The sequence below is a fragment of the Tasmannia lanceolata genome, unplaced genomic scaffold, assembly GCF_043159265.1.
Source record: "Tasmannia lanceolata isolate RefF3 unplaced genomic scaffold, GAP_Taslan_0.1 ptg000018l, whole genome shotgun sequence".
NCBI classification, from domain to species: Eukaryota; Viridiplantae; Streptophyta; class Magnoliopsida; order Canellales; family Winteraceae; genus Tasmannia; species Tasmannia lanceolata.
In genome coordinates this window covers 7,723,950-7,738,338 of record NW_027518695.1, presented here as the reverse complement: position 1 = coordinate 7,738,338, position 14,389 = coordinate 7,723,950, and the positions used below count along the sequence as shown (strand labels likewise).

The 14,389-nt window shown below is 37.1% G+C and overlaps 1 protein-coding gene and 1 non-coding gene across 4 annotated transcripts; both read right to left on the bottom strand.

Moving 5' to 3' along the window:
• Positions 1-2,326: 2,326 nt before the first annotated feature.
• LOC143852139 (U6 spliceosomal RNA) lies at positions 2,327-2,429 on the bottom strand. The gene has a single exon (XR_013236709.1). It is a non-coding gene; the product is annotated as a U6 spliceosomal RNA (small nuclear RNA).
• Positions 2,430-3,375: 946 nt separating this feature from the next.
• LOC143851445 (endonuclease V family protein) lies at positions 3,376-13,338 on the bottom strand. Of its 3 annotated transcripts, none has more exons than XM_077360885.1 (9): positions 13,027-13,335; positions 11,685-11,819; positions 11,314-11,584; positions 10,544-10,606; positions 10,161-10,200; positions 9,316-9,380; positions 7,443-7,580; positions 5,636-5,764; positions 3,376-3,598 (listed from the first exon to the last, which is right to left on the bottom strand). In XM_077360885.1, exons 2-9 carry the CDS (start codon positions 11,747-11,749, stop codon positions 3,530-3,532), a joined length of 840 nt encoding a protein of 279 aa, XP_077217000.1. In that variant the 5' UTR covers positions 11,750-11,819; positions 13,027-13,335; the 3' UTR covers positions 3,376-3,529. The 3 variants fall into 3 exon arrangements, with proteins under 3 accessions (XP_077217000.1, XP_077217001.1, XP_077217002.1); XM_077360886.1 differs by having other exon boundaries at positions 7,464-7,580; positions 13,027-13,333; XM_077360887.1 differs by lacking the exon at positions 10,544-10,606 and having other exon boundaries at positions 13,027-13,338.
• Between the last annotated feature and the right edge of the window lie 1,051 nt (positions 13,339-14,389).

Below are 14,389 nucleotides of genomic sequence, written 5' to 3'. Positions count from 1 at the left end.
ACTGTTGATCTTGTTGCCTTTAGGTGGGACCCGCTCAAATGGAAAGATGAACGGTCCTACGTGATTGAAGTTTTTTTTTTTTTTTTAAATGCAGTGGGCCCACATGCTTTGATCATAGAAAATTAGAAATCATTCATTTGTTGGGTTTTTACTTGAAATGGTTGTGATGTCAAATTTTACGTAGATGTAGTGTGGTTTTACCTTCAATTGGTCAATTGAGATGAAAACCACTTTAGATTGGTGAAGGAAAAGTGAATAGATGACAATTCTGATTAAAACCAGTCAAATAACAGTAACTTTATCGAAATTGCAGAGAATAGGCAGAGTGCATAAAATGTATTGAAAATGCTGGAAAATACATAGAGCTGGCAACGGGGTGGGACCGGGCAGGATGTTGCATTCCATGTTCCCCTCCTCGCCCCTGGGGGAAAATCTAATCCCCATCCATGCCCCGCCCCGCACCCGCTAGGGGAAAAAAATCCCGTACGATCCCCATCCAATGAAATAAGAAATGTGAGAACTGCTTACATATAGAATATTAGACGAACTTAAATCACAAGCACATTTTTATGGAAAATGATATTTGCACAACCACAGTTATCTTTTCTTCATTAATTGGCTCATGAGAGCCTTTGGGAAATGAAATGATCATTCGATAGATCCTTAACTACTAAAAGACAATATAAGTTTGAAAATATTAAGTATGTGTGTTGATATCATTTCCCTTATACCCATGAAGGTAGATTTGAAATTTCAAATTTTAAATAAGTTATTTTTTATAATGCAAGGTACTAGTATTGAATCGGGGTGGGGCGGATCGGGGGCAGGGCCAAGGTCCTCCCCGCCCCCGCCCCCGCCTCGGGAAAATTTTAAAATCCCCGCCCCGCCTAGACCGGGGAATCCCCCGCCCCTTTCGCGTGGAAGAGATTTCTTACTTTCAACTTCTATATTCATCAATTCATTTGCAGCCATATTTCCATGCATCAAAACTAGTATGTTTGATTTGATTTTGATATAATTATAAAGGTTTTTCAATTACCTATCTAACGAGCCTAAGATTGACTTGATTTGTTGAAGATATGAGTGCTTTAGGATGTGGTACATGTTTATTACGGGATTCTATTTTAGGATTATTTTAGTATGAGTTTTTAGGTTTTTTTTATGCTATTTTAGATGGGCGTTTGAGATTGGTTGCTTGGGTATTGAGGGTTTCCTATTCTTATAAGAGAAATAATAGAATGAAGGGCAGCTTCAGGGGCACCTCTATTGTTTAATTTCTGCAAAGTGTAGCCTCGAGAAAAGTGAACGGTGTCTAAAAAGGTGGAAGGGTGTTGACTTTGAAGAAATCAACCAATAAGGGCGCCCTTGAAGCCTCCCTTCATTCTATCATTCATCTTCTTATAAATAGATATTATCATACCATTGTAACGGACTTCTTTGATTATTGAATGGAAGTTTGCCTTTTAGGCTTTTGAGTTCGTTGAGAATTTGTGAGCATTTTCTAGTTTCGTTGGGAGATACTCGACTTTGACGGTGATCAAATTATCCTATTTGCTATGACGGTTATTGAATGGCTCCCTTTATTATTTACGCTATCTATTCTGCCTCCCTTGCTGCATTGATTGTGAAAAATTTTCCCATAAAATATTAGTTTATCAAGTGGTGATAGAGGCATAAAGAGGGTGGGAGGAGAGAAATGAGAGGGCATGAATGAGGAGAGGATTAGTGTGGGAGGAGAGAATTGAGAGGGCATGAATGAGGCGAGGATTAGAAGCGGCTAACAAGTAGTGAAAAGCAAATTGTATTTTGAGTGATTTTTTCTCACCTTCCACTTGCTCAATCTCTCTTCCCCCTTGTCTCTCACTGGATAAGCAAACATCCCATGGAAAATAGATTAATGGCAGCAAAAGTTTTTTTTAGGCTTTTCACACATGCCACATGGACACATTATCATTTGCCCCATCTTGACCAGGATTGAGAGTTGATTTTGTGTCGAAGATTGATTAAAGACTCGGAATTAATGCCCCGTTTATTTTAGATTCTGAAACTTGATTTTGAGTTCAAAATTGATTACTGTTCTTAAAATTTCAGAGGAATGATAGATGCACCGTAGGATGATCCAGACCATACATTTGATGGGCCATAACGTAAACAGGTTGTGCCGAAAAAATCATTTGTATAGGGTGATCCCAACCCTCCAATCACATTATGGAAACTCTATAGATTGGAGGGCTACGAAACACACAGGGCAATAATAATTTCGTAAGAAAGCAACACACAGGGCAATAATAATTTCGTAAGAAAGCGCAAGGGGCAAAAAGGTCAAAAAAATTTGGACCATTTCTCGATTTGTGCGTGTCATCTTTGCGCAGGGGCCATGCTAATCTTCTCTGTATCGTTCCAATTTTATCGGATGTCTCCGAAGAGACAACATATTGCCTTAGGTTGCACTATATAAAATGCTAAAACATCATTAGAGAATCCGATGTGGGACTATCTTGAGGCGCTTCTCTTTTGATTTTTGTTACGTAAGTGGGGAATCGAACCTGCGACCTCATGAGACGCTCTCTTTCCTCCCATGTTTCCCCCGTGCAAGTAGAATAAGGCATGTGGATTGAAGGCATCTACATACGGATTGACAAATTAAATGGGGTCCCACAAGGAGTATTTGTGCTCTAATCAGAACCGTTGATCTATTGGACTACGCCAAACGGGCACCACGTAAGTAAAGATTAAGCCTAAACGAGATTTTATATGTTGAGGAATTATGTTCACCCCCAATCAAATGGCAAAAATACAAGATATATATGTCTGATCATCTAAACCATTCAGTTGTTCGGATCTTTAACTGATTGGCCATAAGCCAAAAATCATCTCTATCGGACAATCCTAACCCTCTGTTTAGAAGATTTACATCATAACATTTTTTTGACCAGTACAATAACCATGTTACTGTATTGTACGATTTGAATGGTTAGGATCATCCGAAAACAGAGAGGGACACAGGTGTGATCTAATCCGTTGATCCCATTTGAAGTGGAACAAAGACATAATAGGTCAGCTCATGATGGTCCACTCGACCAACGGTCTAGATTATTCACTCAACCCCACAGGTGGGACGCCGTTAGGATTGATTCTAATCATGAATTCAGTGCGGATTATCCTCTATTGCTAGGAGGAAAAATAGAACTCCCAATGCTCAGGAACTCAGACCTTTGAAACTTATCTTGGATTTGAGTTTGAATCTGCCGATTCAATAAAATTCCTGTGATTGGCTGTTTATAATAAAAAGACCAGATGAATCACTCATCACCCTCACCGAGTTTTTTTTCGGAAAATTGGAGATTAACTTGTTATTTGAGCCCATCCAGATAGTTGACTCAGCCAAGTTGTGAGAGTTTCTTACCATCAGTTTGTGAATAGAATTCAACATAATTTCTGATTGAAAGCATGATATTTTACCATCTTTAACTGTAGGTTACACTGGGAAGAAAGGAAACAACAAATTAAGAGAGATGGACCGACCAGTTTATTGCATATGCACTTTTTTTATGGCTCCAGCATGCTTTTGGAGGTAGCTTCTTGATCTTATATCAGCCTGCATTACAGAAAGAGAAGATCACAGAGAAAAAGTTCATATCCCTCCCATATAGCTGGCTATCAGACAAGAAAATTGTAATTTTAAAGTTGATAACTGTGAACATGATATGAATCCTCCTTTTGTTGATAAAGATTTCAATTTTATAATTTCATATAAATAATATGAATCCTCCTTAAGCATGTCCAAAACCATATATTAAAATATTGTTTGAATATAATGTATAAGAGACGTGCATTACAAACATTAGTAACATTACTCTTGAATTTACTTTAAATTAGTAATTACGATATGCTTGTTTTCTTTATTTTTTTTAATGGTTCTTTATTTTTTAAATTTGAATATTCAAGAAAATATAAAATTTAACAAATTCAGTAGAATTACTAAAACATGGAGGATAAATCACTGTTTGAGACAAAAAAGAAAAAAGAAAAAAAAGAAGAAGTGTACTTTTAGATGGTAACAAGGATTTATGTCTAAAGATTCCAGAAAGCGTGCTAGGGAAATCAGAATCGATTGTGTTGGAAGGAGAGAAGGGGTGGAGGCAAAATGTGACCGTGAGTACAAGCCAGGATTATGAAATTCCATTTTCCACTAACTTTTGGAGCAGTAAAAGCAGCTGAGCTGGGAACCCGAGTTGGGGTGAATGATTCAAATGAAGCAGAAGTGTGCGCTCTTAGGGCGTAAGGCCTTCGTAAGTGAGCTTGGTGGAGGAGGATACATCAAAGTTCATCTTGTGGGTCAAGTAATTTTCCAGGTCTTTGGAGATTAGCAGGAATTATTGACGAGGTAAAAGAGATTTGTACAAGATATGTTTTTCCTGTCTCATCACATTCCAAGATGTACAAAATGGTATTGCGGACTCCGTACCTAAAGCTGAAACAGGTACAGATTCATTGTATGTGAGGCGATCACTGCCCCTAAAGAGATTTGTATCGCTTATGTTTTTCCTTTCTCCTCACGTTCCTAGATGTGCAAAAAAGTATTACTGACTCCCTAGCTAAAGCTGAAGTAAAGAGATTCTTTGTATGCGATGCAGTCTCTTCCTCTTATGTAATTTCTTTTCCTTTTCTTGCTTATTAAATTCTTTTTACCATCCAAAACAAAAAAGGATGAGAGAGGAAAAAAATCAATAATTACTGATAATTACCATAACCACAATATGTAGTGATAAATGCACATGATCAATATTTTTGCTGTTTAGTATGAAGCAACCCACAATATGAAGCAACCCACAAAACCCATTCGGAAATTTTAAACAACAGCAAAAATTGCATAACACATTCTTTTCCACTTTGAGATGGCAAATAAATCTAAATTTCAACAAAATTAACTAACCATTGCACTCACTAAAAAAAATTATTGAGGAGCCCAATGATGTTGCCATTCAAACATATAAAAAATGCATCATACTAAAGTAAGTACCAAAAGAAATAAAAAAATTATGCTATAATTTTCGGACTGAATCCTACAGTTGTTTCGTATGTAAGCAGAATATTTAATTAAAGAATGACGTTATAACTTATAAAGAACATTTTTTGGCTGGACATAACGGCCACATTCTTAATGGAACTACTTTGGACCCCGGACAACATATACAAGGAGTAAAGAAGAGCCTCCGAATATAAAGCTAGGACAAAAACTATGATATTATCTTCGCCTAGAGTCAGGACAAAGACTATGATATTAACTTCACAGTATCTTGTTAAAGTATAAAAGATTAAATTACACCTTCTCCAACAGCTTAAGGTTTTGGAGTAATTGCTTGTTTCACATGGTAACAGAGTCAAGGTCCTGGCTTCAAAACTTCTTGACATTAAAAATCCACATCTTATGGCCAACACAAAAGATGGGCCACATGTGCCACGTGTAGGCCAACCCTAAAAAGAGGGGCCACACATGAGGGGGACTGGGGGAGTGTTAAAGCATAAAAGATTAAATAATGCCTTCTCCAACAGCTTAAGCTTTGGTTGTTTCACATATCTGATGCAAGCAAGTCCGACAAAACTCATGGTGCAATAACACAACAAACTGTACCTGTCGAATTGGCTCTGGCACACGGTATTTGCAGCACATTTTAACAACTTTGATACATGTATCAAGTGATATGCGATGGCCGGTTGATATAAATATTGGTTTGGAAGAACCTTCAGTCGACCGCATTGCCTGCAGAAGATATGGCTTCAATCCTCCTTTACCAATTAAATCAAGACTCTTAAAATGAAAATAGAAGGAAATTGAATGAATTCCATTTCCTGCTGACGGAAGATGTAACAAGAATAGCCTCAAAATTTTATCCTAATGTTATTTTTTGAAAGAGGAAAGTGTTTCTAGTCCGGCCGACTAGAGATCATTCTCTAGTCCGCCACCCAAAAACACATGGGTCCCACATATTTTGTGGTGATCTAAAGCATTCATTTGATAGGCCTCTAATGTATCTAGTCGGCCGGACTAGAAACACTTTCCTCTTTTTGAAAAGGGAATATAAAGTAACATTACGACTCTAATGTATTTCTATTTATGCAGTATGCAATTTTACATGTCACTGTCTTTGACACCCTATGTCGGTGTCTAAGACGTCTGACACTATTCAAATTTGAATTCAATATCGTTGCTGTGCAGATGCCAAACACAATTTAGGGTATCTACGAACCACAAGCGATTCCTGTGTACCATAATTTAGGATTAGGACGTCGAAGATGAACTTCTGGTGACCCCCTACCCTCTCCTCTCCTACTTCTCTCGAATCTCCTCTAGGATTGCCAGTACCCGATTCCCCACCACCCCTTAAAGCCGATGATGAAGGCGACTGGAAGGAGGACCAAGGGCTTTCGGCTTCTAGCTTGAGTTTGAGATCCGCTTCTGGCTTTGGAAAGTTCAAGTTAAGCGAAGTCGGAAGCGGATCTCAAAGCGAGAAGCAAGCAACCCGAAAGACGGAACAAAGAGTTCTCTCTGCGGCTTAAGGCTCTGTCCTCTGTTCATAAGTTCAGTAGCCAAAGCTACGGGGCAGGGATGGCAATTATCCCACTTCCATACTATGCTTAGTTTTAGAGGTTAGTTACACATCTATCTCACTTGTAACTACCTGACATACGCTATCAGACTATTGAGATTAACCCGAAACCAGAGTCGCCAACGGCACTCTTGTACACGGCAATTAATTGAATATACTAGATTGTGCAAATGATGCTCCATCATCCCAGACACCGACCAGGGCATCTCAGATGCCCCATAATGACATGCAACGCTATAATAATCTTTTCAATCTCATCCAAAATTTGATCTCATCATCATCACCTTTATGTAAGCAAGGCCATCATGATCACCGTTATGGCGTTATGTAAGAAAGGCACTTCACACAATCAAGGGTATCTCATCTCAAATGCCAAATTAAGTCCATCAATATTCAACAATAATCCATGCAACTAACTGAAAGGACACATTTAAGCCCTACTATTAGACTGTTCAAACATTTACTAACTAACGTAGAACTCAATTAATGTAGCTTGGTTGGCTAGGCCCAAGTACCAAGTGAAACTCCAATTTGAAAAACAGCCAATTTTTATAAATAGGTCAACTGTTTCAATTGAGTGGGTAGAGTCAAACTTGGAAATTGAAACAAACCCTTCCCAAGCAATTTGACTATTTGCATATCGGGCTGTATGATTTCCCATTTTCTGAATACCAGGAGTATAGGCATTTTGTAGTAACAGAAAAGGGTCATTTCAATATACCATGTATAGGATACAAATAAATTCAATCCTGTGATGAAAACTACCATTTGGAATCACATGAAAAGGAACACATAAAAAATAAAATCAAAAAATGACGAGAAGAAAATTACCAAAATGTCAATTTCTCTTACCGCACCCCATACATGCCCGGAATTCCCAGTTAAAGTGATGTGGTCTTTGGCACAATTTTCTTTTGCTTCTATAAGTTGTTTCACCCCAGACTGGGTAAGACCATCCACGTGGTGCAACTGACAACAATTGAGTCAGAATCAGGTAGTGACTAGTGACAATAATATAAAGAAAAAAAGATGCCAACAATGAGCAAAACATCAATTCCACAACAGAAACAAGTGACATGATTAAACAAGTGGCATGATCTTTGATCGAGTGGAGGGGGCATCAGTTATGAATCAGCTCGGCCAACTCTGATGCCGATCGACTAGCTAGGCAGGGTGTAGAGAGGGATATTTTAGCAATTTTTTATTTCTTACCCCCTTGACAACTGTTCTTTTGTTGCCATTCAAAAAAAAAAGACAGCTGTTCTTTTGTTTCTCTTCGAATCTCTCCTTCTCTCTGTTTTTCTCTTTCTCATTGTTTTCATTTCTGTATTTGACCATCTCGGTCACTGCTCCTTATTAATAAAACGATTCACCATTCAAAAAACAAACAAGTGACATGATTAAACTCTAAATGGGTATGAAACTTCAAGTGAAAATGTTTCTAAAAAAATGAATGAAGAGTTCTTTCATCACGGTAACTCTAATCATAACAAATATTAACAAATTTTTACGACCACATGATTTTGTTAGACACGTGTATCCAGAGTCCAAACATGGGCACAAGCCCTTTTCCTTTACCTTTTCTCTTCCATTGTAAAACACCACCTCTCTCTAAAGCGTCTTTTTGTCCCTCAAACCTTCATTTCACATGTAAATTTTTTCTTTCAAATTTTGTCTGTATGGATGTTCTTTCATTGTGTAAAGAATGTACTTATAGCTTCTTGATAGAATGCCAATATCATTTTTGGCTCCTATGTCAACACGACAAGTCTAGCAAGCATGACATGGCAAGCTGAGAAATTATACAGTTATTTGATAATATTTAAACAATAGGATTATATTAAGACAACAAAATTAAACTAAGGTTATGTCCTAATGTTTGTGTTGACAAGCCCAATGGGTATGTCCAGCACCGCTATCAAACATGACAGTAACCAAAAAGGGGTGCCATTGTAGCAAGTTAGTTAATATGCTGATCACAAATGGGTTTCATCTTTTTCAGAGAACAGAGCAACCGCGGGAAAGAAGAAGTCGCACATATGAAGGGAAATGAGGGGGGGGAGAGAGTTTCGTGATGGAACTGTCTTTGATCCGGTGAAAGCGCTTTAGGCTCCATGCCAACCATCTTTGCGGACAAGCAAGATCTTCCCAAATCTCTTACCTGATCAAAACGGTGCCAAAGGTGAATCTATCATGCAGTAGGGGACACGCTGGAAGCCAGAAAAGGCATCATGCATGTGGGTTTCTCAAGTCGACCATATCTTTTGCAAATCAGGCAAAAGCAGGTCAATGGTGCGAACAGGTCAGTTTGACGGCTATAAGTAGCCCACTGCCAGTTAGGAAAGCATCATGCGAGTAGAAATTCGAGAGAAGAAGCAAAAAGCTCGTGAGAGGGATAAAAAATAGGGGAGAATAATTCCATGTCTTCGCAGATCACTGGATATTAAAAAATTTAGCTCAAAGCTAAAGGTTATTAAAATGACAATACTGGCTCAATGTTACTATATCAAAACATATGATTAAGTACATCCAAATGCCCAAAGGTCTGCATTAATATTTTCGTTTCAACAAGTTTCACCTTTAGAAAATGAAAAAAGCACACACATTTGAATAACAAAGCAATCATAGGCCATAACTTGGGTCAACAAAAAGAGAAAAGGCATTCAAATCACGAGAGGGAAAAAATAATAAGTTTATCACTCACATTTTTCCCAATCCCAATGGTAGGAAGATTAGCCATAATGCCAAGATGACACGCTAAACCAAAACCTACACAAAATAGTGTGTTAGCACTTCCCATTATGGAGTAAATACACTGTACGGGTTGTTGAAGTGACCAAAGCAGTAGAAACATTGACTTTATCATCACAAGAGTTAAAATCATCAATACAATCTACAGATACTCATAATGCAATTGAAATTAATTACCAAATTTTGAGACCTAATGCCTGACTCCTAGTTAATCTCTAAGTGACAGTCTTGTTTGAGCTAGCTTCAGCCCCATCAAGAAAAAACCGTCAAATCTTTGAGAGATTTCATTATGTTCAATGTTTATAACAACAAGTCTGTGTTCAATTGACAAGATTATGACACCAAGTTCTGGTGAAATATAGTGATAAAAATCAGCAAGAAAATAACTAGAGGGAATAGTTTTGGGGCTTGCTCCTAGCCAATTGTGTATGGCCTATAAAAGGAATTCTTCACTCAAGTCAAGATGGAATTGCCAAATGATAAATCATATTCAAAATCTTTCACGAGACAAAAATCAAAATCAAGGTAAGTATAGATCATGCAGATTTATGGTGAAGAAGAATAACACTGTAGTCCCATCAGATAGTTTTGGAATCCAGTGTATTTAAAGTATGATCAATTTTTTATTCCAATAAACAAGTTACAGAGAACAAGTAATAATTTAGTCATTTCCTAAGCACAAGGCATAAATATGGCATTTTTTTCTCGAAAGACCGATCATCTAACCCAAATCTAATGTGACAATAACATGTGCTACAAATAATATGTGAAGAAGAAGATTTGTAGCAAGAAGCTTGCCTCGAGGATGGAGTAATCCGTTGCCATCAACCATCAATAGCTGTTGACATCATACAACATCCATACTTTAGGCATATGACGATTTGGTAAAATCTACTACCTAAAAAATAGAAACAATGAAATGGATTTTATGCAGCACTTCATGATAAATTAAAAATGCATCCACTTCTTTGACAAAGACGACTATGTTGAATTAGCGCGAATAATTATTAAGAAAAGAAGTTCACTTTAATTAAAGAGGAAATCCCAGAAACTTTGGAATATAACTACATTTACTCATTCTTTTTTTCATTAATAAACTCAAAGGGCATTCACAGATCTCCACTGTTCCTTAGTTGAAAGGACAGATGAAACCAGTACATTCTAGGAAACACAAAGATAACCTGGGGAAAGAAAGGATGACTATCTTGCTTCATCTTCTCCAACAGCTCTAAAAGAACCGGAGCCTGAAATAATGAGTACAGTTGCATTCATCAAAGACAGCAAGTCTCAAATTATTTTTAACACTGTTCAAGAAATATGAAAATTGTTACTTGTACCTACGATACTACTCAATAGAAGTAAGAGTTAGTAAGAAAACATAACCATGCAATAATTTCTATTTGGCCTCCGAATAAAGAGGGACGACATCATGGAATTTAAATATGAAAACATTTACTCTAAGGGACTTTCTGAAGTCCATTATACTAGACAATCACATGGATTTGCAATGGAGATGGACACATTCACGAATTGGAGAAACGGGTGACCTGTTACAAAATCCCAACTGCAATTTGAGTTGTTTCCCCAAGTCACAACTGCTTTTCAATTGATTTTTGAGAAACCAAACTGTACTTAGATTCAACTTTCAGAATATGTGCAGAGGGATTCTGATCCATGCAGCACTTTGGCCAGTGTTGTGAGTGTTTAGCATGCATGCAGAAATGGTGACAGTGCAATGAACTGCAGAACTTAGTAAAATTTCATTTACCATGGTTATAGTTACCGCAAAAGTTTTATAGTTCTTTTCCTGACAGATGACTTGTTAAAATGCATAAGAATTCGAGAATAAGGGCAAGCTAATGCTTTTCCAACATAGATAGCATGTGTTCGAACAAAAAGGAGAAATAAGGATAAACAAAAGCCATTTTAGAAGGAAGTTAGAAGCTCAAACCTCTCGAAAAGCAAGGAAGCCAGGAATATATGGAATATGAAGTTGGACAACAGTGAAATCATCATAGACAACATTCAGACTATCAAGATTCACAACTACAAGTGATCCACATGCTATAGAAGGGTCATCCTTTGAGAAGCTTAAATCAACCCCGCCAATAAATCGTAGTTTTTCTCCTTTGAAGCTCTCCTCCGTGCCAGAACCATTTGCAGGCATAGTCCATACAAAATCATCTTCTAGAACTATATTTCTCTTCAGTGAATCTTGTGCTCTGAAGAAAAATCGTTTAAGAATGTAAGAGGAATTACCACCAGCCAGAATTTCTTCCAAGGCAGAAACCAACAGAATCACACAAAAAGGAAAATGCATACTCAATCCAATTTGATTGTTCTGATGAGATAGGAATCTTGTCTATTTGCAAGAAAGGATCCCCCATGAACACATTCCAAGAATCTTTTGCAAATTATATAAGCATCCGAAGTGATCATGTGACTATAAAGATAAACCTGCAAACATCACACAGTCAGCGGTAAAAATACTGATATTCCAGAATTTAAATTAACCAATCCTCGTCAACAATATTGTAACTACATGAGAAGATAAATAATATCACTGCCTCTCATGCATAAACTAAAGCGCGGAGTTTTTTTGGTATAAATAGTATCGGTATTACTTTGATTAGGAAATTTATACCCACTCCCAATGTATCATCTTCGTTGAGTGGATTTTGGAGCAGAGGCATCTTCTAAATTCGGTCAGCTTTATGGTCATGTGGTGGCATTGTCTATTTCCCCTTTCTAAACCTATGAGGAAAGTTATAGCTAATACATATAGAACTAGTTTCACATGGATAACATCTAGAATAGGAACCAACTCATCACAGATGCGCGACTAAGAAATACAGCCTTCCTTTTCTCTATCAGAGTACGTTATGTAGCTTGGTTGAGGAACCTCTTACCATCTTCTGCAATTTTCCACAGCATGAATGTGGTGCCTTCTGCACTTGTCAAGACATTGGAACAAGTGTTATTGATTATTGGTCTCTAACCCAGACAGTCATTGTCTAGGGGTATTCATTTCATTTTTTGCCATAATTTGGAATTTGGACAAGAAAGGAACTCTAGGATCTGATAGGTCATTTAGGAGAGCAAAAGTCATTGAAGGGCTGATCTCCACCTGCTATTTTCTCATATGAACATAACATTTCTAAATAAAATTATGAAATTTACAGCTATAAATAAAAAAATTAACAGTAACCTTAATATGCAAGTTACAAAAAACAATCCATGAAACAACCAACTAAAGCCATCAAATAATTAAGATTAACTCAATTGAATCAGTATCTATTGCAACGTGGATTTTCCTTTTGAAAAGAAAGATGTGGAAACATTATAAACCTAACATCTAGTAGTAGAAAAGTAAAATATTTCTTCGTTCTATGAAAGAGAAGAAATCCAAAAACTTCAACCCAAGTTTAAAAACCTAATTGCCAGAAACTAGACTACGAAAATAATGGAGATAGAAATACACTGCGAAAATATCAACTCAAACATGTGAGTTTAAGCTCTAGACTAAAAACCTAATTTCTGGAAACTGGAAAATGAAAGACATCGAGATCGAAACGCCTTAAGAAATGCATGTAATTTGAAAACTTCAACTTCGAGTTGAATTTTTAAGAATCTGGAAGATCAAAAGAATCAGAGATCGAAATACCTTAATAAAGATTAAGCAAAATCTAGGGTTTTCGACAACTTCGCGTTCTTAAGAGCTGTGGGCAGATTTAAAACTGACGAGTAGTTCTTCAAATACTCGCAAGCAAGATTTCCAAGTTTATGGAAAATAGTTTGGAAACGATGAAGTTTTGTGCGTGGATCGAGTGTATGGAAAAATAAAATTCCATGGTCTCATGGGTTTGAAATTTTCCTTGAAAATAAGGAAATTTCTTTTATTTTGGACAAAGAATAATGAAAAATGAGTTCCGCTCCTTAGGCCATGTTTGACCGCCTTGAAAAGAATATTCAATTTAATTTTCATAAGGCCAATTGTAAAGATGGTGGGAGGGGGGATTTTAGCTAGGGGTGTAAATGGATATTCGAAAATTCGATTACCGTCCGCATCCGAATCCGTTTAAAGCGAATATTATATGAATCCGTTTTAAGCGGATATTATCCGAATCCGTTTATGAGATATTCTGCTCTTAACGGATGCGAATCTGGTAAATGGTACATCCGTCCGTTTAACATCCGAATCCGAGAAGTACATCCTTTTTATTTATTATTAATAATATCATTAATATTTATTTTTAGTAATGACACATTATCTTTTGTTTCTAAAAGAAAAGTGAATTTTATTTTTAGAAAAGAAACAAAAGCAAAAAATGTTTTGCGTGAGAAATGGAGAAATCGCTCATTTTAAGGGCATTCTTGGAGTTTGACATGGCTTCTTTATGAAGCAACAAATGTGGGTTGTAGGATGAAAGAGATAAATGGATGAAGGCGATTGAAAGAATATGGCATAGCTTCTAGAGAATTATAAAGCAAAAAATCCATCTAGGTCATTGATGGTAAATAGACCGCTCAGATCAATTTTCCAACTTATGGTTATATAAAAACCCAAAATACAATTAAAATAGGGGACTTCTAAGGTTTGCAAGGAGAAGCAAGAGAGAGGAAAAATGAGGAGGCCGAGACACCATATCCGGCATTCCTTGGTGCCCCCAACCTCCACCAAAATCCACCACCGCCCCTCTCCACCTTCTCATGGCCACCTCCATCGCCACCAGTCACCTCCATCTCTAACCCAATCCACATTTCTCTTTATCTTCCACCATCAGCATTCTCACTTCCCCTGTTCAAAATAGCCCAAACCCATTCCATCATATACAAAAAAAAAAAAACCAAAAGACCACTACTAACACCATCATCCATCCCCACCGCCTCTCTCTGCGTTTGTTTTAAAAGGAAGAAGAGGATCTCATATATTTTAGGGTTTGAGATTTAATTTTCAGAAGAGAAGGTAGTCGTCTGGTTTTAGGGTTTGGAAAATTCATTCGAAGAGTAAGAAGGAGAAGAAAGAT